Here is a 24,062-nt window from a genome sequence, read left to right as displayed (position 1 = left end):
GGGGGGGTGGGGTATTGAGGAGAAGGTAACATTGATGCCCGGGGGGGGGTGGGGTATTGAGGAGAAGGTAACATTGATGCCTGGAGGGGGTGGGGTATTGAGGAGAAGGTAACATTGATGCCTGGGGGGGGTGGGGTATTGAGGAGAAGGTAACATTGATGCCTGGGGGGGTGGGGTATTGAGGAGAAGGTAACATTGATGCCTGGGGGGGGTGGGGTATTGAGGAGAAGGTAACATTGATGCCTGGGGGGGGTGGGGTATTGAGGAGAAGGTAACATTGATGCCTGGGGGGGGGTGGGGTATTGAGGAGAAGGTAACATTGATGCCCGGGGGGGGGTGGGGTATTGAGGAGAAGGTAACATTGATGCCCGGGGGGGGGTGGGGTATTGAGGAGAAGGTAACATTGATGCCTGGGGGGGGGTGGGGTATTGAGGAGAAGGTAACATTGATGCCCGGGGGGGGGTGGGGTATTGAGGAGAAGGTAACATTGATGCCTGGGGGGGGGTGGGGTATTGAGGAGAAGGTAACATTGATGCCTGGGGGGGGGGTGGGGTATTGAGGAGAAGGTAACATTGATGCCGGGGGGGGGTGGGGTATTGAGGAGAAGGTAACATTGATGCCTGGGGGGGGGTGGGGTATTGAGGAGAAGGTAACATTGATGCCGGGGGGGGGTGGGGTATTGAGGAGAAGGTAACATTGATGCCTGGGGGGGGGGTGGGGTATTGAGGAGAAGGTAACATTGATGCCTGGGGGGGGTGGGGTATTGAGGAGAAGGTAACATTGATGCCTGGGGGGGGTGGGGTATTGAGGAGAAGGTAACATTGATGCCTGGGGGGGGTGGGGTATTGAGGAGAAGGTAACATTGATGCCTGGGGGGGGGGTGGGGTATTGAGGAGAAGGTAACATTGATGCCTGGGGGGTAACAATGTAACATTGGTGAGAATGTATCCATGTGATCAGGAAGCAGTCGCGAGTTTGGTGGCCGGTGCAGATGGTGCAGGGAAAGGCAGCGTCTTCCTCCCCACTAAAAGTTCCTGTTTTGTGAATAATTTATTGTGCATAAAGTATCTTTTTGGGGGGGGGGGGGGAATTAATGAAGCGGAGGGTCGGGCGGGGCAGCACAGCCTTCCCTCGGGGGCGCTGAGGGCAGCGGGCGGGCGGGCGGGCGGGGCGGGGCGGCTCCGCAGCCTTTGTCCGTGCGCCAGCCGCGCTCGGCGGCCCGGGCTCCGGGGGAGGAGCCGAGCAGCGTCCTGACGCGGCCCGTGTTTGAATGAAACTCCAAGATGGCTGAAACCCGAGGAAGTGAGTATTGGCTGGGACTGCGGGCCGCTCGTGGGGGCTTGCCCTGGCCCGGGGTCACTGCACTGGCGCTCGGGATTCTTGCCCTGGCCCGGGACTCTTGCACGAGCGCCCGGGATCCTTGCACTGGCTCGGTCTTTGCACTGGCCCGGGACCTTCACACGACTCCCCCCCCATCCCCCCGGGAGCTTCACACTTGTCCCCGGTACCCACAAGTTGGAGGGAGCCGAGGGCGTTATTTGGTGGTCGCACAGAGGCTGGGGGTCTGGTCCAACCCCGCCGCCCCCCCGCATGTGCTTGGGCATCGTTTGTCGGGGCTCAAGGGGCCGCCCCCTCTGGTGGGAGAGACCGTGCCGAGGTGCTTGGCGGGGGTAACTGCACTGGTTGGGGGTGGTGAGAGTGGCTGAACTCGTTCCGGCCCTTGCAGAGCCTGCAGCAGAGCCAGGGCAGGCAGCCTTTCTGCACTCAGCACAATCCAGCAGAAGGTTTTCCCTTTTGGGGACAGGGTTGGGTTTTGGGTCAAGTTCAGTCCTGTCGAAGTGGAATCAAGGGCTTGGCTCACTGAGACTGTTGATGTGACAGCATGGGGTGAGGGCAGTTTGTGTCTGAACATGGATCATTCCAGCACATGGCACCTTATTTTCTGAACATGGGTGGCTTGCCATTCCTGAAGTTTGGCAAGAGAGGGGAGAGCTCCAGCAGGTCAGGACTTTATTCCCTGGCGAGTCGAAGAACGAGGGGAGAGGTGTTCAAAATGATGAGGGGAATAGACAGAGTAAATGTCGGTCAGCTTTTTTCCACAGATACCAACCAGAGAACATGAGTTCAGGGTGAAAGGGGAAAAGTTTAGGGGGAACTTCTTCACACAGAGATGGTGGGGTTGTGGAACAAGCTGTCGGCTGAAGTGGTGAATATGGGCTCAGTTTTCATTTTAAAAATTTGGATGGGAGAGGGATGGAGGGCTCGGTTCTGGGTACAGGACCGTGGGACTAGAAGAGCTGAAGGGCCTGTTTCTGCACTGTAATGTTCTACGTTCTGCCTTAAGACAAGGACGTACGAGGAAACATCAACTCTATTGAAAAGGATCTTGGTGAGAAAGTTTGGAAAGTGGGAGACTTTGGGAGGGGGGAGAGTTGAAATGTGTTTTACTGGGAAAGGACGTACGAGGAAACATCAACTCTATTGAAAAGGATCTTGGTGAGAAAGTTTGGAAAGTGGGAGACTTTGGGAGGGGGGAGAGTTGAAATGTGTTTTACTGGGAAGGAGCTGGAGAGTTTCGAAGAGGAAACATGAATACCCGTCAGCATCTTCAACAGCCAGGCATATTGGTCAAAAGCTTTCTGAGCAAATTTCGAGGAAGAGACTCACAGCGTTCAGATCTGGCCCCAGTGAATGGCCCACTAAATTGAAAGGGCCATAAGTTGAGGGGGAAAAGCACAAATCTGGGCTGTAGGATGTTGGAAACGAGGAGGAGAGTTTTAAAGCCGTGGCATTAAGTCCCAAGATGGGAGTGTGGTTCGGGGAGCACTGGGGCTTTGAGTGGGGCAGGGATAACCGCAGGTTTATGGGCCGCTCGTTGAGTGAAGGAAAACAGGAGGTGTGAAGACAAGAGTGAGCAGCTTGTGGAGGGAAAGCAGAGGATGGCAGGGGGCCAGATGCGTCCCCCACTCCGATAGGGGTTGGAGAAGCACCTGTACTGCAGATGCGAATCTTGAGCGTACAAAGAGAACCAGTTCCCTCCCACGTTCCAGGCACAGACAGGGTTAGATGGTGGTTCATTGTGCCTGGACAGTGTGGGCTCGAGGGACCTCATACTCTCAATTAAAATTAAGCTGGAGAGACTCAGCGGATCGGGCAGCATCCACAGAGAGAAATGGATGGTCACCATTTCAAGTCGGGATCCTTTTTTTGAGGCAGTGATGAGAGGGGAGGTGTTAGGAAGGCGAAGTGGTGATAAGGTTAAAACACAAACGATCGCCAACTCCGTGGTTGAAGTAAAAATACGATGCTGGAGAAACTCAGCAGGTCAAACAGTGTCCTTTGCGTCGCAAAGGTAAAAATACCGAACAAAGTTTTCGAGCCTAAGGCCTTCATCAAGGGATGAGCAAAATATAGGCAGGCATTTGAATAAAATGGTGTGGGAGGAGGAGCAGGGCCCCACAGGCAGGAGGTACATGGTCATCGAGCTGGAGAGCAGGGGGGATCACTGATGGGGAGCAGTGAGAGAGATTCCCACAGAACTCCCTTTGGCGAGCAAAGAAGAATTTCTTTAGAAGTCCCTCAAAGAGATTTGGCAGAGTTTTGTAGCCGTCAGAAGGAAAACAGGAAAGTTTGCAGACACTGTGGTTGAAGTAAAAACGCAACGCTGGAGAAACTCAGCAGGTCAAACGGTGTCCTTTATATAGCAAAGATAAAGATGCAGAACCAACGATTCGGGCTTGAGCCCTTCATCGAGGTGAAAAGATACTGGACAAAGGAAGGTGAGAGGTGGAGAGAGAGGAAGGGGAGGGCACTTGAGAAGAAAGTGAGAGCAGCATCGGGTAAAAATGGGTGGAGAGTGGATCCAGGAGAGGATTACCTGAGATTGGAAAATTCATGCTGTTGATTTTTCAGCTCCACAGGTAGTGTATGAGGTGAAACACAGAAATGCTGGAGGAACTCAGCAGGTCGTGCAGCGTCCAGAGGAGAGAAAGATATCGAACCGGCATTTCAAGGCTGAGCTCTTCTCTTCAGCCTATGAACATAAAGTTCCTGGACAAAGGGCTGGGGGAGAAGGGAAGAAGGGGTAGACCACTGATGATATTTGGATAGGAGGTCAGGAGAGAGGAACGGTGAGAATTGATTGGGTGAGGTGGGGATTTGGCTCTGTAAAAGGAGACAGAGAGAAAAGGGGAGCAGAGAGAGCCAGCACTAGAGGAATGGAGACATAGGAATAGGGAGAGAAGAGAGTGGGGTGGGGGGGCGAACAAAAACCAGAGATTGATGCCATCCGGTTGGAGGAGGCCCAGAAAGAAGATGTGTTCTCATGTACAGCCTGGCAGTACATGAGACCATGGACAGACATGGTGGCATGGGAAAGGGATGGAGTGGCCACTGGGAGATCCACGCTATTTGCGGCAGACAAAGCCGAGGTGATCAGCGAAGCGATCTCCCTGTATGCATCAGTCTCTCCTATGTACTGTTGAAGAGACCACAACGGGAGCATTGGATGCAGTTGATGACCCCTGTAGATTCACAAGTGATGGGATCATAGAGAAGGTGGTGGAAATGGCAGAGGATGTTAAATTGGAAGAACAAGACGTCAAATTCGTCAGCTCCTACCAGATAGCATTAACATCGACCTCACTTTTCCTCTCCTCCTTATCCATATCCAATTAGCGCCTGTTGGCCTGTGCTCCTCCAACTGCCCTTTCATTCTGTCACCCTCCAGCTGTTTATTGAGGCGCCTCTCTGCTTTTTGCTCACACTCTGACAAAGGGCTCAGGCTTGAACTTCCGTCAGCAGGCATTGAGGGGCAGGAAGCCCCTTAAAGAAGAGAGGGGGAGTAATGACAAGGTGCCAGGGGATGGGATCTGTGTTGATCAGTCCAGTAACTGCACGCCATTCCAAACCCAGAGGGTTAGGGTTTCAGGCTTGAGCCCTTCATCAGGGTGTGGGGGAACATGAGAAATGTCTGAACAAAAGGGGGAGGGGGTGGAGGATGATAGGTGGGGGGTGGAACACTGCAGGAGTGGGGTGGGGAGGAGTCTAGGCTAGGTGGAGAGAGAAAAGAAGAAGGAACTGGAATAACTAGTTAAAGTGGGGAGAGGGAAAGGCAAGCTGATTAGTGGAAGGCAATGCCTGGGGTTGGAGAGGGTACAGGCAAAAAAGGAGGTGTGTTTCCTCCAATCTGGGTTGGTCAGGGTGGGATCATGTGAAAGCTCATGGGCAATCATGAGCTTGAGAATGTGACTTAGAATTGAAATGGTTGGCAACGGGGAGGTCGCTTTTGTTGCGGACCGAGAGGTGCATGGACTAATGTTGGTGTTTCAGTCCTTACAAACCCTTTTAGAACATGGTTTTAAACGTGGCTCGGAATAGAAATGAGAGTGGGTTTAGGGATTTGCTCCAGTCTCTGGTATCAGATAAGCGGGGCGGTGGTGGGGGGGGGGGGGGGGGGTGGTGCCTGGAGGACTGGGTGCCAGGCAGGTCAAAGAGATGGGGAGGAGGTAGGGGAGTCTAGGACAAGAGGGCACAACTTCAGGATTGAAGGACGCCCATTTAAAACAGATGCGGAGGAATTTCTTCAGCCAGAGGGAGGTGAATCTGTGGAATTTGTGGCCACAGATGGTTGTCGAGGTCAGGTTATTGCATGTATTTAAGGCAGAGATTGATGGTTCTTGATTAGCCAGGACATCAAAGGTTATGTGGAGAAGGCCAGGCAGTGGGGCTGTGGGAAAATGGAAGACTCAGTAGTCCCTTTCCCATGGACACCCTGTACCAGGAATTAACTGAGAATTTACTGGGACAGTGTCCAGTGGAAAAGGAACAGTTTCTGAATGCTGTCATTTCAAATGACATCATTTCATGCTGGAGATTAACCACCTCTACCCCTACTCGTATCCACCCCCCCCCCCCCCCCCCCCCCCCCCCCCCCGGGTGTTTGCTGACGCTGGTGGGCTGATAAAACCAGTGGAAAAGGGGCAGCAGAAAGTCACCTGTTTCCAGTTGAAAGGAGAACACTCCAATCCCCGGGGATGAGCGTTCGGTGGAAAAGTAATTAGTGTCCCAGTTATGGGAGGACCAGTGGAAACAGCACAAAGGGCTTCCTATCCCGGGACACTGCACAGGGGATACCAGTGGAAAAGGAGCTCTTGTCTGCTCCTGTCTCTTGCGGTCTCTTAATCTCTGGCTGCCCTCAGACATCCTGCAATTTAATTACCAACACCTGTTAAGCTTCTAGGCCCCAAACTTAGGAATTCCCTTCATACATCTCTCTCTCTCTCTCCCCCCCCCCCCCCCCACACACATCCTCTCATCTCTCGAATCTGGCGTGGGGTCTCTTTTCTTCTCTCTCCCTTGTTCATTAAGTAGTAACAAATGTAATTTTGTAATTGATTGCAAGAGTTCTCTATTCCTTTCTCAATAACTGGATGAGCTGTGGCTTTTGAAATATTCACACCCTTCTACTCTCCTCTGCTGTTGCGAAGCGAGTTCTGTTTGCACCATGGACGCATGGCCCATGTGCTCTCTCTGTCACTGCAGTCAGGAGTGTGTTATAATCTTCTTCAGCCAGCTGAATGCAGTTGCAACAACTCTGAATCAAGTGAGTGCAGTACAGCGGGCAAGGGCGGCCTCTCCAGTTTCAGCTTCCACATGTGGGAGTGACACCAACGTGCTAGAGTCATGTAGCATCCACAGGAAGTGAAAGGCAGTCAACGTGGTGGTGAGGGCTTTGTTGGGAAAACAGGCAGGTGCCTGAAAAAAAAGGAGAGAATGGGGAGGAGGAAAGAGGTGGGGTAGAAAAAATGGTCGAGCAGAGGGCAGTTCTCTGATTGGAGAGAGAGGGGAGATGGAAGAAAGAAGCCAGGATTAGGGAAGGAGAGAGAATGGGGGAGGGCATTCACTGAAATAGGAGGTCCGTATTAATGTGTCTGGTTGAAGACTGCCGAGACACAATATAAGGTGTTCCTCAAATTTGTGGGTGGCCTTGATTAAGCAGTACCTGAGACCATGGACAGGCATGTCAGTGTGGGAAAGGGGTGTGGAATTAAAATGAGTGGTCACTGGGAGGTCCACGCTGTTGCAGCGGACAGAGTGAAAGTACTCAACAAAATGATCTCCCAGTCTGTGTCCAGTCTCCCCGAATTAGAGCTTTATGGATTTCCCCTCTCCTCCTGACCCAACTAACCTCTCTTTTGTCTGGTTTGTGTCCTAGTGTGGTGTGTTCCATGTCTGGCATCATTTGAAATTCTCCAGGAACTGTGTCGAACAGAAGGACTCATCTGTCCTGACCTTGGCATCGGGAAAAGATCCTGAAAGTATATGAAGTGGAATATCTGTGTGGCTACAAGAAAGAAAAGGTGGGTTCTTTCTGTTTATCTCATTGATTAATGAACTAGCTGTGATGAAGGAAATCCTTGCAGTCTGCTCATCGACTAAATGATGGGTCAGTAAGGCACTCATGACCCATGATCTTTTGCCTGCCCAAACTTGCTGTTGGCCTCCAAAGTCTCTGGTATTTGTTGAGGTTATTTTTCTTAAGATATTTGTCCTACCCCTGTTATGCTCTCTTCCCCCTCCTCCCGTCAGGAAGAAGATTCATGTGTGTGTGATCCAGCCCCACCAAAGTTTCTTGCCTGCTGTTATCAGACTCCTGAACGAACCTCATCTTAATAAAATGTTGACTTTGCCTCATTCTAACTGATCTCTCTCTAACTGCTCAGTCAGTATGAATTGGAAATGTCTCCTCCTCATTGACTATCAACACAGGCACACCTCACGGATGTGTGCTTAGCCCACTGCTCTACTCACTATATACCCATGACTATGTGGCTAGACACAATTCCAGTGCTATCTACAAGTTTGGGGATGACACCATGGTTGTCGGCAAAATCGCAAACAGCAATGAGAGGAAGGATACAGGAGGGAGAGAGATAGGCTCATTAACTGGTGTCACACCAACAACCTTGCACTCAACGTCAGCAAAACCAAGGAGATGATTGTGGACTTCAGGAGGAAGTCAGGGGAACATAACCCAGTCCTCATCGAGGACTCAGTAATGGAGAGGGTCAAGAACTTCAAATTCCTGGTGTCAACATCTCCAAAGATCTCCCCTGGTGCTTCCATGTTGATGCAATCACGAAGAAGACTCGCCAGCGGCTATACTTTGTGAGATGTCTGAGGACATTCAGTCTGTCACCGAAGACTCTCGGAAAGTATAGCCGCTGGCGACTCTCGGAAACTTCTACAGGTGTACCATGCAGAGCATTCTGGCTGGTTGCATCGCTGCCTGGTGTGGAGGTGACAACTCTTAGGACAAGAATAATCTCCAGTTGTTAACTCGGCCAGTGACATCACAGGCACCAGGCTTCACCCCATCAAGAACATCTACAAGAGGCGGTGTCTTAAAAAAGCAGCCACTATCCTCAAGGATCCACCACCCAGTCCATGCCTTCTTCACTCTACTACCATCGGGAAGGAGATACAGGAGCCTGAAGACGGGCACCCAGTGCCACAAGGACGGCTTCTTCTCCTCCACCATCAGATTCCTGAATGATCAATGAACCAAAGACACTGCCTCACTTTGACTTTTTATTTATTGTTGCAAGGTGGTTTATATGTATGTTTACACTGTGACGCTGCCACAAAATAACGATTTTCGAGACTTGTCCATGACAATAAATTCTGATTCTGTATTTTTGTGTTAAGCCCATATGACTGAGTTGTACTGTGTGTGTGTGAGAGTGTAAACAGTTACTGGTATCGGTCGCGTTAAGCCTGATGGGTCTGGGTTGTACTGTGTGTGTGTGAATACCTGTGTGTGTTATGACTGTTGCAATCCCCTTTTGTGTCTTTCAATAAAGATTATTTCTACATTCGGCTGTGTCCAGACCCGCTATTCTTTGAACCCACTGAAATTTTCCCTTCCCACACAACAGACCCGGAGCTGAGCTCGTATCGTGTCTGAACGGGCTCGAGGGGTGGATTAGAAATGGAGCAGATCATAAGGCCACGTGCAACTCTAGAGGGCAGTGGGTGCACGGGTGGGCTGCTGGGGGAGGTGGTTCAGGTGGGGACTACTGCATCGTTTAACAACAGATCCATGGATTGGATGGGTTTTGAGGGATGTGGACCAAATGCAAGCAAGGTGGGACTAGTGTGGGTGGGACACTTTGGTCAGCATGGGCAGGTTGGGCCTAGTTCCACGCTGTGCATGTCTCCATGAGAAGATGATTAATTTTTTTTCCTTCCTTGTTCAGGGTAAGGAGTACTACCTCGTGAAGTGGAAGGGTTGGCCAGAATGCACAAACACCTGGGAACCCCAGCGACACCTCCGCTCCGTCATGCTCATGAGACAATTCCAGGAAGACCATAGGAAATTCCTGGAAAAAGTACGGATGGCAAAAAAGCTGAAACTGAATGACAGACTTCACAAGTCCGCGTTTGCAGAATACATAACGAAGAAGGCGAAGCAAAGGGTGGCGCTCAAGCGGTGGGAAGAAGAACTCAACAGGAAGAAGAATCATCAGGGGAAGATTCTTGTGGAAAACGAGGTGGATTTTGAGCCCCCACCTCTGGACTTCCGCTACATCAACCAGTACAAGCCTTCATGTGGAATCAACCTGAGCAAGGAGCCGCTGGTTGGGTGTGAGTGCTTGAACTGTCTGGAGGATAAGTGCTGTCCGGAGGAAGCCGGCGCACGGTTCGCCTACACCGCAGAGCGGCAGCTGAAGATTGCCCCGGGCATGCCAATCTTTGAATGTAACTCTTGCTGTCGGTGTAGCTTGCAATGCCCAAACAGAGTGGTCCAGAAAGGCACACTCTACGACCTCTGCATCTTCCGGACTTCAAACGGAAGAGGGTGGGGCATAAAAACGCTCCAAAAAATCAAGAAGAACAGTTTTGTAATGGAGTACGTAGGTGAGGTAAGTTGTGTTTATTCTATGGTGGGAGATGCCTTCTCTGACATGTCACTCTGGCACCGAATGCTCAGCTCTGCGCTAGGCCCCGGTCTGGTGCTACAAGGACTCTCTACGATGGTGTGGAAACAATTAACCCAAGCACAAGCATTCCATCCACAGGGTCCCGGTTTACGGACTCGTGGAATTTGACACCCTGTGGCCCAAGTCAGGGCTGGTCTCATTTGCCTACTTTTGACTCCTGTCCCTGTGAAGCCTCCCTACTCACGTACCCATCCAAATGTCCTTTGGGATTGTCCCCACCTTCCTGTGGCAGCTTGTACCATATGCCCACAGCTCTCGAGTGAAGAAATTGCCCTTTATAAATCTTTTCCCTCTTGCCCTGAACCTATGGCCTCTAATTTTAGACCCTCCTACCCTGGGAAAAAGTCTGCGACCAACCACCTTATCTTCGCCCTTGTAATTTTGTAAGGTCACCCTTCGCTCCATTGAGAACACACCCAGCCTTTTCTTGTAACTCAAGAACCACCCCCCCACCCACCCCCGTCCCAAAAGTTCTAATGGGACAGTAAACAAAAGGTTGAGATTGGGCGGCAAGGTTGGCACGGCAGTTAGCGCAACACTATTATGGCATTGTGACCGGGGCCAGTGTTTGAATCCCGCGCTGTCTGTTAGGATTTTGTACGTTCTCCCTGTGTCTGCGTGAGTTTCCTCCGGGGGCTCCAGTTTCCTCCCACCCTCCAAAAATGTACCAGGGGTTGTAGATCAATTGGGTGGCATGGATTCGTGAGCCGAAAGGGCCTGTTACCGTATTGTATTAAAAAAATTAAAAATTGCTGCAGCAGAGGACACGTGTTTAAGGTGGTGGTGTGTGAGTGTGAGTGTGAGTGTGAGTGTGTGAGTGTGAGTGTGAGTGAGTGTGTGTGAGTGTGAGTGTGTGAGTGAGTGTGTGTGAGTGTGAGTGTGTGTGTGAGTGTGAGTGTGTGTGAGTGAGCGTGAGTGTGTGTGAGTGTGAGCGTGTGTGTGAGTGTGTGTGTGAGTGAGTGTGAGTGAGTGTGTGTGTGTGTGAGTGAGTGTGAGTGTGTGTGAGTGTGAGTGTGAGTGTGTGTGAGTGTGAGTGTGTGTGTGGTTTGGGGGGGGGGTTGGAGTTTGAAAGAGATTTGTGGGATAGTTTTATTTAAACAGGAGTGGTGGGTGCCTGGAACGGTGCTGGAGGTAGATACAATGGTCGTGTTTCTGAGGACTAGACAGACACAAGAACCTTGTAAATCTTTACTGTCCCCTCTCTAGTTTCATCACCTGTAACTCAGGGACCAGAAACATAGAAACCCTACAGCACAATACAGGCCCTTCGGCCCACAAAGTTGTGCTGAACATGTCCCTACCTTAAAAATTACTAGGCCCTCTATTTTTCTAAGCTCCATGTACCTATCTAAAAGTCTCCAACTCCACTATCGTTGCCGTCCGCCCGTTCCACGCACCCACCTCTCTCTGTGTATAAAGCGTACCCCTGACAATTCTCTGTCCCCGCTCCCCAGCTCCTTAAACCCGTGTCCTCCTGTGGCCACCAACTCAGCCCTGGGAGAAAGCCTCTGACTATTCCACACGAACTGCACAATATTTTGTGCGGTCTCACCAACACCTTGCACAACTGTTAAATGACCTCCCAACTCTTGTCTTCGAGGGTGTGACTGACGAAGGCCAGGGTACCAAAAGGAGCCTTCACCACACTGTCTGGCTGAGTCAGCACTTTCAGGAAGCGATGTACCCTTGGGTCTATCTCTCCTACTACTCTCTTCAAGACCCTGCTATGGAGGGACTTGGGAGGGCTTGTGCATGAACTACAAAAGGTTGGTTTGCAGGTTATCAAGGTGGGTTCCAGAGATGTATAAAATTCTGAAAGGAGTAGACAAAATAAAAGCAGGGATGTTGTTTCCACTGGGAGGTGAGTAGAGAAGCAGCGGACGTAGCCTCGAGAATCAGGGAGCAGATTTGGGATGAAGATGAGGAGGAACTGCTTCTCCCAGAGAGTGGTGAACCTGTGGAATTCTCTGCCCACGGAAACAGTGGTGGCTGCCTCATTGAATGTATTTCAGACACAGAGAGGTACATTTTTAAAGAATAGGGAATTAGAGTTATGGGGAACAGGAGGGTAGGTAGAGGTGTGTCCATGGCCAGACCAGCTGAGCTCACTGAACATTGGAGCAGGTTCAATCAGCTGGATGGTCACCTCCTTTCTTTTTAAAACATTTTTATTGAGTTTAAAATATAAATCCTACACATAAAGTCATTTAGTAACAATATATCTCATAATCTCATAATATATCCCAGTAAAGTTCTGGATAGAAATTAGACAAGACAAAATTAAACAATCCCTTTATATAAACAAAGGGTAAACTCTCTTAATTAATGATATGATCCATGATAAACTATATTTAAACCCATGTTTGAGTAATTAATCTTAAAAAAAAATTCAAAAGAAAACAAAAATCCTTGGACTAATAGAAACCCCTCCCTCTAAACAAGGTTAACTTCCAGCATTGTGAAGCTATGGAACACATAGCAACCTTCAGACACCGGACAGAGTGTCTCCGGAGCATTCAGACTTGTTAATCTATAGCCCCTTTAAAACTTGCACCCTGACCCAGGAATTAACCGGAATTTACTGGGACAGGGTCCATGGAAAAAAAAGTGTCCGAACACTGGCATCAAATGATGTCATTTGATTAACCGCCTCTACCCCTATTCATATCCTCCGTGTTTGTTGACGCCGGCGGGCTGATAAGACCAGTGGAAAAGGGCAGCAGAAGGTCACCTGTTTCTAGTTGAAGGGAGAACACTCTGATCCCCGGGGACGAGTGTGCAGTGGAAAAGCAATTGGTGTCCCAGTTAAGGGTGGCCCAGTGTAAACGGCACAAAGGGCTTCCTATCCTGGGTCATTGCACAGCCAATTAACTGGGATGCCCTTGGAAAAGTGGCTCTCTGAATGTGCCCCACATCTTGTCAAATTGAAACTTTCTATCTATAATGTATCCAATTTTATCCAAACTTAAAAAGGACAGAACATCATGTAACCACTGGGCATGAGTAGGTGGAGAGTCATCCTTCCATTTCAGTAAAATTGCTCGTCTTGCTATCAACGAGGTAAAAGCTAAAATTCTCTCTTGGGTTGAAATCCTCTTCTCAAGCAAAACCGAGCAAAGCAGATGGTTGCCTGTTTCTAATGTTAGTACGTCTGTGTGCTAGACCAGTTCTTCAGGTTCCGAGCATGTACCCAACATCTCCACGTGTCTGTGAGTTTGCCTGTTGCTGCATTCTCCCTCCTGGCCACAGCCCAACTCCACAACCAGTTGCCATTGTCTGGCCCAACTCAGTACCCAAATTAAACCAGTCCTCTGCAGCCTGCTCGTGATCCATGTCCCTCCACTCCCTTCCTGTCCTTGTGTCTGTCTAGTGCTCTGAAACACAACCATCATGTTTTTTTAAAAATTTAGATATTAAGCGTGGTAACAGGCCCTTTCGTGCCACAAGCCCATGCAGCCCAATTCAACTACTACCCCATGGTACCTTTTGAACAGCGCGAGGAATCCGGAGCACCTGACGGACAGCATGGGACGTGAACCCCCGTCCTGATCACTGGCACTGTAACAGGGTTACTCGAATTGTGCCTCCATATATCTGCTTCCATCACTACCCTGGCAGCCTGTTCCAAGCTCCCGCCACTCAGTTAAAAAAAAATCCTGCAAATCTCTAAAACTCCCCCCCCCCCCCCCCCATCTCACCTTAAACTCACGTCCTCTACTGCAGCCATTCCCAACTTTTATTTTGGTATTGCCCCCTTTAGGATTCTGCTTCTGCACTTCTCTCCTCCCTCTAGAATATTTGATGATTTCTGTCCAGGACCCCTTGGGTCAGCATCACATTGAGGGCCAAATGGCTTGTACTGCGCTGTTAAATGTTCTCTGAAACCCTTGCAGTCCACGGGGAGAACATGTAGCCTCTACCCGAACAGCAGCAGAGGCCAGGATTGAGCTGCCACTGGTGTGGATCTGTGGGGAGCGAGGAAGGGGAGACGCAGTGTTCCCACGGGGTCACGCAGCCCAGTCGACTGCCATTGGCTGCACTCGGGCTTTGAACGGCCCGTTGAGGGAGCTGATGGTTTTAGTTGAGATCCCACGATGGCGGCGCCTGTTTATCGGCAGCAGCCACGAGGGGCTGCAGACTCTGGGGAAGTGGAGGACTGGAGCAGGTCACCAGAGGACGGGAAGACCACCCCTCCCATCTGAGAGGGAGAAGACAGGTGGGATGATGACCACGGTGGCGGACCCGTGAGGGGGCTCTGCGGTTGAGGGACCAGTGCAGGCTCCTGGCGACTCGAGGTGAGGATCTCATGGAAGCTGTGGGCTGCTGGGAGACTCGCGCTGGGCTGCTGACTGCTGGAGATTGGTTGAAAGGTTACCAGGTATCGGAGCTGGGATGTGAGGGTGTGCCGAAGGCGCTGAAGGGTTCCTGACCGTGTCAGAGGTTCAGATCTGGAGCTCGGGTCAGTGGTTTGGACTGGACTCTGTGTGGCTGTGGAGTCTGTGGAAGGACTAGAGGCAAATCTACATACTCGGTGACCCTGGGGGGGGACTCTCTTCTGCTTCTCTCTCTCTCTCTCTGACTTAAAGAGGCACTAGGGTAATTCTTGTCGGTGGCGAATCTGTCGGCCTTGCAGCAGTAAAGAAGAAATTTCATGTCATCCGACACTTTTATTACTATGATAAGATCTTGAACCCGGTCGCTGGTGCTGCCAGGCCACAGCACTGCCTGCTGGTTTGCATAGTTGGTCTCTGCTCGCTGACTGAGCGCAGGTTGATTTGGTGCAGGGATGTCTGCTGTTAAGCTGTGTGCTCTCTCTCTCTCTCTGATGGAAGGTGATCACAAGTGAGGAAGCAGAAAGGCGAGGCCGGTTCTACGACAGCAAGGGCATCACCTATTTGTTTGACCTGGACTATGTGGAGGATGAGTACACGGTGGATGCTGCAAGATATGGAAATATTTCACACTTCGTGAATCATAGTGTAAGTGTGGCCTCGGTTTTCAACAAATTGATCTCCATGTTATGAATATCTTCCTTCAGTTTGGAAAAACAGTACACTGGACTTTATTGCCCAAGGGTTTAGAACCATAGAACATTTTACATTAAAGAAACCTGGCCCTTCTAGTCTGGGTTGAACCATTTTTCTGCCTCGTCCCACTGACCTGCACCCATTCCGTAGCCCTCCATACCTCTCCCATCCATGTACTGGTCCATTCTTCTCAAAATTGAGCCTGTATTCACCACTTCAGCTGGCAGCTCATTCCACACTCCCACCACTCTCTGTTTGAAGAAGTTTCCCCTAAATTTCTACCCTTTCACCCTTAACCCATGTCCTCTGCTTTGTATCTTACTGACCTTCAGTGGAAAAAGCCAATCTACATTTACTCTGTCTATCCCCTCATAATTTAAAATACCTCTATCAAATCTCCCCTCATTCTTCTCCAGGAAGTTTAAGTGAGGGAGTGGAGATAGCCCGCTCGTGTTGTACGGACAGCCCACCTTGTTGACGTGGAGATCCAGGAGATGGCAGATGTTGGAATCTGGGGTCTCAGCGGGTTCATAAGACGTCGGATCAGCAATAGACCATTCAGACCATCAAGTCTGCCCCCACTATTTAATCATGAGCTGATCCATTTCCCCACTCAGCCCCACTGCCTGGCCTCCCCATAACCTTTGATGCCCTGGCTAATCAAGAACCTATCAATCTCTGTCTTAAATACACTCAATTACCCGGCCTCCACAATCGCCTGATTCCTCAGATTCATCTCCCTCTGGCTAAAGAAATTCCTCTGTATCTTTGTTCTAAGTGGATGCCCTTCAATTCTGAAGTTGTGTCCTCTTGTCCTAGACTCTCTCACCATGGGAATCAACCTTCCGACATCTGTTCTGTCGACACCTTTCAACATTTGAAACGTTCCATTAGATTCCACCCCCCCCCTCCCCCTCATTCTCCTAAATTCAACAAGTACAGGCCAAGAGCCATCAAACATTCTTCATATGATAACCTTTTCATTCCCAGAATCATCCCTGTGAACCTTTTCCAATGTCAGCACATCCTTTCTCAGCTGTTGAGCCCAAATCTGCTCACGATACTCCGAGTAAGGTCTCGCCAGTGCCTGATAAAGCCTCGACATCACATCCCTGCTCTTATATTCTATTCCTCTTGAAATGAACGCCAGCGTCGATCTCGTTTACCTTCTTCACCACTGACTCAACCTGCGAGTTCACCTCTAAGCCATCCTGCAAGAGGACTCCCAGCTCCCTTTGGATTTTCAATTTGCTCCCCATTTAAAAGAAATCTGCCCATTTTGTTTTCTGCCAAAGTGCAAGACCGTACACTTTCCGACATATTTCATTTGCCGCCTCTGCCCATTCTCCCTGAAGTGTCCAAGTCCTGTAGCCTCCCTGTTTCCTCTACACTACTTATACCCCCACCTGGCTTCATATCATGTGCAAACTTGGCCCATAATCCAAATCATTAGTAATCAACATAAAAAATATTGGCCCCAACCCCGACCCTGTGGAATGCCACTAGCACTTGGCAGCCAACCAGAATATTTATAATCCCTGTATTCCAGCTCTCTGCTTTCTGCCAATCAGCCAGTGCTTCTACCCATACTAGTATGTTTCCAGTTACACTAGGGGCTCTTGTTAAAGCCTTGCGTGCGGCACCTTGTCAAAGCAGCATCTGTGGAGGAAGCCAGAGAAAAATGGTTGGTTGCTTCAAGTGTTCGGTTTGAGAGGGGGAAGGGGAGGCAGGCAGGTAGGTGGACCAAGGAGGGCTGAAGTATGATGGACAGGTGGTGCAGGTGATGGGTTGACCAAGGAGGGGTGTAGATGGGTTTGATGTTCTGTCCACAAGTTGCCCTCTTTAGCCTACTTCCATTCTCCTAAATCCCAAACTGACCTTGGGGGCCTGGTACAGTAAAATCCCTGGTATCCAGCAACTATGGGAATTGAAGGTGCTGGATAAGTGTACTTTCCGGTTGCTTGAGAATGACTCTTAGAACGCCTAACTAATATACCTGCATTAAGAGTAAACATTTTAAAAGACAAAAATACTAGACTTACACTGAACAAACTTCACTCACATGAATGTACAAACCTCGTTCATTTTCAGTCACATTCTTTGAAAACATTGCTGAATCTGCAGCTACCTCCCCTTCTACGGAGCTGCCCAAGAGACAGAATAATAACATTATAGATAATTAACCCCCCCGCCCTCCAAGTTTACAGATAAAGCCTCTGACCGGGTGACTCTTACTAAGCAGGGGTAAGGAGACACTTCAAGAGAGTCACCCCAGTGGCGAGTGGCATCAACCAGCTCTTCATCCTGGGTGACGCCATCACTGTTTCACACAACTTTATTCAAACAGCCGCTACGAGCAAAGCCCGACCAAGGCTGAATATTTGTTCCCATCTTTGCCAAAGGCTTACGTGTTACTTCAGAGAACGTTTACTTTTACAATTTTAAATATTTTTTTAACCTATTTTATACTTATTTATTTTAAATTTTTTAAATTTATTTTTCTCAATTTTGTTATTTGCTGGTTGCTTGAATTCCGAATACTTGGGGTTTTACTGTATTAACAGCAAGTGGTCAGGCATTCCTGTCCTGTATCCCACATTTTTGGAACTTGGGTCTTTTTGTCCTCTTCTTCCCTCGACCTTCAACAGCCCTTGGAATACGATTTTTTTTTTTTTTTAAAAGCTTCAAGTTCAATGTTTTTGTCAAATACACCAGTGGAATGTAATGAAAGGCTTTCTGCAGATTCACTGTTACATCAAGCACACTAACAGCACATAATGAGAGAAGGAGAGGGGGAAAAATATTCCCAGTTGAAATTCTTCACCAAAGAGGGAAAAACTTTTCCAAGAGTAAAATTCAGAGAGGGAGGAGAGGATTACTAGGATGTTGCTCGGACTTTAGGAACCTAGTTACAGGAAAGGGATAAGCCATGGTGATCAGGTCTCTGGCACATAGGCTGGTCCTGCAGCTAAGAGGGGAAGGGAGGAGAAGAGGTGAGCTGTGGTGATGGGGGATTCCATAGTTAGGGGGACAGATAAGAGGTTTTGTGGAAGAGATCGAGTCTCACGGATGGTCTGTTGCCTCCCTGATGCCAGGGCCCGAGATATCTCAGGTCGAGTTCGTGGCATTCTCAGCAGTCAGATGTTGTGCTCCATGTAGGAAAGCTGGGTAAGAAAGGTGAGGAGGTCCTGCAAGGAGAGTTCAGGGAGTCAGATGCTAGGTTGAAGGACAGGACCTCCAGGGTAGTGATCTCAGGATTGCTGGTGAGATTAGAGATAGGAGGATAATGCAGCTAAAGACATGGTGTCGGAGGGAGGGCTTCAGGTTTCTAGGTCATTGGGCTCTTCCAGGGAAGGTGGGACCTGTTCTGATGGGACGGTTTGCATTTGAACTGGAAGGGGACTGATAGCTTTGCAGGAAGGTTTGTTAGTGCTGCTCTGGTGGGTTTAAACTCGATTAGGTCCAAGTCAGCATGGGTTCATGAGGGGTAGATCCTACCTGACCAACCTAATGGATTTTCTTGAGGAAATCCCAAGTAGGATAGACGAGGGAGAGGCTGTAGATGTTGTGTATTTGGATTTTCAAAAGGCCTTTGATAAGGTGCCATGTAAGAGGCTGTTTAATAAGATGAGAGCCCATGGAATTCCAGGAATGGAAAATGTAGGATTACACTGTATTATAGACTGCCCAATAGTGAGAATTAGAGGAGCAAATCTTAGAGAGATAGCAGACAGCAACAGGAAACACAAATTTGTGATAGATTTTAACTGGGTCTCCCATCCTGTAAAAGGGCTGGATGGCTTAGAGTTTGTCAAATGTATTCAGGAAAGTTTTCTAAACCATACAGAGTTACCAACTAGAGGGAGTGCAATGCTGGATCTCCTATTAGGGAACAGGACAAGGACAGGTGACAGAAGTCAGGGGAACATTTTGGGTCTAGTGATCATATTGTTATTAGTTTTGTTAATTATGGAGAAAGAGAGGTCTCGACCTCGAGTTAAGATTCTAAATTTGAGGAAAAGAGAAAGGATCTAGAATGTGTGGATTGGGATACGTTGTTTTCGGGCAAGGATGTGCGAGGTACGTGGGAGACTTCAAAGGCGAAATTTTGAGAGTACAGAGTCTGTACTCTTAAAGGCAAAGAAGGCATAGGGAGTCTTGGTTTTTGAGGAATAGTGGGGGTCTAGTTTGGAAGAAGGGAGAGATGTATAACAGGTATAGGCAACATGGAGCAAATGAGGGACTTAAGGAGTATAAATCAGGAAGGCTAAAAGACATGAGGTTGCTTTGGTGGAGAATGAGAAGGAAAATCGTAATGGTTTCTGCAGGTATATTAAGAGCAAAAGGATAATAAGGGACAAAATTGGTCCCATTGAAGATCAGAATAGTTGACTTTGCATGGAACAAAAAGAAATGGGGGAGATCTTAAATGTTTTCTTTTTATCAGTATTCACTCAGGAAATGGTCAGAGTCGTGGGAAGTAAGGAAAACAAGCAGTGAGGTCAAGGAACTGATACAGATTAGAGAGGAGGAAGTGCTTGCAGTCTTAAAGCAAGCAAGGGTGGATAAATCACCAGGGCCTGACAAGATATTCCCTGGACCTTGAGGGAGGCTACTGTAGAAATTACAAGGGCTCTGGCAGAAATATTTAAAATGGCCTCAGCCACGGGAATTATGCCGGAGGATTGGAGGATAGCTCTGTTGTTAAAAAAAGGCTCCAAAAGTATCCCTGAAAATTATAGGCCGGTGATCCTGATGTCAGTAATAAGTAAATTATTGGAAGGTGTTCAAAGAGATTGGATATACAATTATTTGGATCGCCATAGACTGATTAGGGATGGTCAATGTGGTTTTGTCTGTGGTAGGTCATGTTTAACTAATCTTATAGAGTTTTTCGAGGAGGTGACCGGGAAAGTTGACGAAAGAAAGGCTGTATATATTGTCTACATAGACTTCAGTAAGGCCTTTGGCAAGATCCCACATGGGAGGTTAGTCAGGAAGGTTGAGACACTGGGTATTCATGGTGAAGTGGTGAACTGGATTCTACAATGGCTGGATGGGAGGCCTGTGCCTAGTGGTGTGCCCCAAGGATGGGTGCTGGGACCATTGTGGTTTGTTGTCTATATCAATGAGCTGGATGATAATGTGGTGAATTGGATCAGCAAGTTTGCAGATGACACTATGATTGGAGACGTTGTGGACAGTGAAAGTTTTCAAAGCTTGCAGAGGGTTTGGACCAGCTGGAAAATTGGGCTGAAAAATGGCCAATGGAATTTAATGCAGACAAATGTTACATGTTGCATTTTGGAAGGACAAACCAAGAAAGAATATATATGGTAAATGGTAGGGAACTAAGGAGTGTGGTAGAACAGAGGGATCTGGGCATGCAATACATAATGCCCTGAAAGTGGTATCCAGGTGGATAGGTTTGTGAAGAGAGTTTTTGGCATATTGGCCTTCATAAATCAAAGTACTGAGTACAGGAGTTGGGATAGTATGTTAAAATTGTATAAGACATCGGTGAGGCCAAGTATGGACTAACTACGGGAAAGATATCAATAAGATAGAAAGAGTGCAGAGAAGATTTACTTGGATATTGCCTGGATTGAACTGAGTGTCAGGGAAAGGTTAAGCAGATTAGGACTTTATTTCCTGGAGCGTAGAAGAATGAGGAGAGATTTGATAGGGGTGTTTAAAATTATGAGGGGAAAGACAGGGTAAATGTAGACAGGCCTTTTCCACTGATGGTGGTTGAGATACAAACCAGAGGACATCGGTTAAGGGTGAAAGGGGAAAAGTTTAGCTTCACACAAAGTGGTGGGAGTGTGAACAAGCTGCCAACTGAGGTGGTGAATGTGGGCTCAATTTTAACATTTAAGACGAATTTGAACAGGTACATGGATGGGAGAGGTATGGAGGGCTATGGACTGGGTGCAGGTCAGTGGAACAAAGCAGAAAAATAGATTGGCACAGACTAGAAGGGCCAGTTACTGTGCTGCAATGTCTCATGGTTGGTTGCATGGTCACGGTCAGAGGGTGGGTTTCCACGGGAGTTGTGCACTGTACACCAATTCCAGAATGATCCCATTGTCAAATTCAAAATTATTGTTGGAGTACATGTGTGACATCATATACAGCCCTGAGATTCTTCTTCCTGCGGACAAGGCAGAATGACCACTTAACGATTATGCAAAAAAAACTTTTTAAAAAAAAATATACGTTTACTAAAGAGAGAAACTTAAACAAGAAGGCAGTGCAAACAAACTGGTAATGCAGAAAAATATTCAGTAATAACGAGCAAAGGAAGTCTTGAAATGAGTCCCTGATGGAGTTTGTCGTTGAGGAGTCTGATGGTGGAGGGGGAGCAGCTGGTCCTGAACCCTGTGGGGCGAGTCTTGTGGCACCGAGACCTCTTTCCTGATGGCAGCAGCGAGAACAGAGCGTGCACTGGGTGGGGTGGATCCTTGATGATTCCTGCTGCTCTTCAATGGCAGAGCTGCCCATAGATGTTGTCAGTAGTGGGGAGGGGATTGCCTGTGACTTCCTGGGCTGTGTCCAGTACCTTTTTCGAGGTTTTACACTCAGGTTTCCCAATACTAGGACATCAGCACATATCTGTTATTTATCATGCCAGACCTCAGCAAACTCCCAAGGAAGCTTCACGATACCATTATTGTGTTAGGTCCAGGAAAGTTCCTGTCAAGTTAACTGATTGTCAGAAGCTGTCACTTCCTGTGTGCAACTTCCCTGAGAGTGGTAAGGAGAGCCCCATGCTATAACAATCCAGATGTACCTGTCCTTGAATGTTATTTAACGCTTTGAGTTTGTTTTATATCTGAGCCAAAAGCAGACACCACTATTTTCACAAGGAAGATTCAAATTCATTTTTCTCTCCCACAGTGTGACCCCAATCTTCAAGTTTACAATGTTTTTATCGATAGTTTGGACACGCGTATCCCGAGGATTGCACTATTCTCTACACGTGCCATAAAAGCTGGTGAAGAACTCACATTCGATTACCAAATGAAGGGTGAGTTTGTTTCCAAAGCTCCATGAAAGCGATAAAGCAAGGTGGGACATTGAGTTTCAAATCTGATCTATTGGTTCATGAGCAAGACAGAGCTGCTGAACGATTTATTCTTTGGCAACAAGCACGGATGGGATTTGCAGAGGAATCCAGCAAGTCAGGGGTGGAAATGGTCAGTCAATGTTCTGGGTTGAAATCCCTTCTAAAGGCTCCTGTCCCGGAACCATTTCCACCCATGGGTACAGTACACAAACATGCTGGAGAAACTCAGCAGGTTGCGCAGCATCCATGGGGTGTAAAGGGTTTGAGGCATGGGCCCATTTTGTGCAGGCAGGGGCTGGGAGGGGTACAGGTAAGAGGTGGTGTCTCATTGTCCATTCAGTAATCTGATGGTGGAGAGGAAGAAGCTGTTTTCGTAATGTTGAGTGTCAGCAGGTTTAGTGAGATTCAGTTTAATTCAGCACCCTGATCAGCACAGGTGTGCCTCTTTCTTTGTACTGTTCTGTGTTGACGAAATGCTTTCTTGTTTTAGGTTCGGGTGACATTTCGATCACTGAGACCACTGAGGTCAATGGGCCAACCAAGAAACAGCGCAGGATTGAGTGCAAGTGTGGCTCTGTGTCCTGCCGAGGGTTCATGAACTGACCCTGTGTTTTGCAGTGCTCGGAGCCCATTTTTCCATGCGCCCGGATACTATTGGAGCTCCTGGATAATGCAGGAGGAAGGTGCTGTTCTCGTAAATCCTGAACTGAAAGTGGGTGTGCGGGAGGAACAATATGTGTCCTTGTATTGGATATTTGGTAATCGTGTGTGACTTGGGTAGGAACTGGGGTCACTGAAGCAACTCCTGTTGCTTTCCCCCTGCTGAAATGTGACTGGTTTTAGGGGGGCACTCTCCATTTGTTTACTGTTCTTGGAGCAGATGCCTTTTGGTAGAAAAGGCGTCAAAACACATATTTTTGTTTGTTTGTTCCAAGTTTGTTAAATTATGAGTAAATTTGGTTGTTATCTGATCAGTCCACTTTGTAGAATGTGTTAGAAATATTTGCAGAAAAAAATATTTTGTTGATTTACAACTCAACAGCAGATAGCGGAAATACTCGGGTTGTATCTGTGCTCGAAATCTCTCCTGTATTGTTCAGGGGGAAAGTTGTGTGTTTATACACCAACTAAGGCCAAATAATTAGAGCTGATTATATAAGAAATAATCGTTCCTTATAAAGACTGTCTCTTAGTATCAAACCAAATGCTTGCTTTATGACCCTTCAGGTTAAGTTGATTCTTGGTATGACAGGTCCAACTCTTATTACAAGCTCTCTCCAAAGGTCATCAATGTCTGCCCATAATCCTTGGCTGCTTTTTATGATGACGTTTTAAGAGAATTTAAAAAAAATAAGCAGGATTCATTGCGAAGTTCGTAATATCCTGGAAACATGGAAAGGTTATTGGCAACTGACTGAAGGAACAAGTACGCGCTGAATCTCTGTCAAGTATTTTCCATTTTTTAATAAGAGATGTGTAATTATTGGTTGAGGCAGTTAAGAATTCTGGGACTTTGACCTAAAGATTTGCTGTCAGGATGTAAGGTTTCATGTACAGTTAAGACAGGCCAATACTTCTCCCATTGAAGTTTCTGCCAATATTTTTTGAATAAAAGAAATGTACAATGCTTGCAAAATTTTATTTTTGTATTTGCTTTTTCTTTTTAAAAAAAATTCTCAGAATTTTGGAGAGAGTGCTCACTTTAAACAGAGAAAATATGAAGTTTGAATTTGAATGCGGCGGTGCTGTGTCTGGCTGCAGTGCCCCACGCATCAGATCTTGTTGTGGCTGAGTTCTCCTTGATCCTAGAGTGCCTCCAACCAAGCAGAGTTTCGTAGGGGTAGGATGTCTGACCCCAACCAGATCCCGGTGACTGGGGATGGACTTGAAGATGGAGAACAATCTTGTTTCAACATCTGCTGACATTGAGAATGAAAGCCTGGTTGGGCAGAAGCAATCTTC

General features: G+C 48.0%; 1 protein-coding gene across 1 annotated transcript; it reads left to right on the top strand.

Annotated features, from left to right (window-relative positions):
• Positions 1–1,183: 1,183 nt before the first annotated feature.
• Positions 1,184–23,736, top strand: LOC138748939 (histone-lysine N-methyltransferase SUV39H2-like). Its single transcript, XM_069909884.1, is given in 7 exon segments — positions 1,184–1,302; positions 7,217–7,309; positions 7,312–7,361; positions 9,261–9,926; positions 14,837–14,983; positions 21,932–22,061; positions 22,591–23,736. Coding segments are annotated over 7 exon segments (1,218 nt in total). The 5' UTR covers positions 1,184–1,283; the 3' UTR covers positions 22,704–23,736.
• The last annotated feature ends 326 nt before the right edge of the window (positions 23,737–24,062 follow it).

This window comes from Narcine bancroftii, chromosome 13 (assembly GCF_036971445.1).
Source record: "Narcine bancroftii isolate sNarBan1 chromosome 13, sNarBan1.hap1, whole genome shotgun sequence".
Classification (NCBI taxonomy): domain Eukaryota; kingdom Metazoa; phylum Chordata; class Chondrichthyes; order Torpediniformes; family Narcinidae; genus Narcine; species Narcine bancroftii.
Note: the sequence above shows the minus strand (reverse complement) of the source record. Positions and strands in the feature narration are given on the sequence as shown.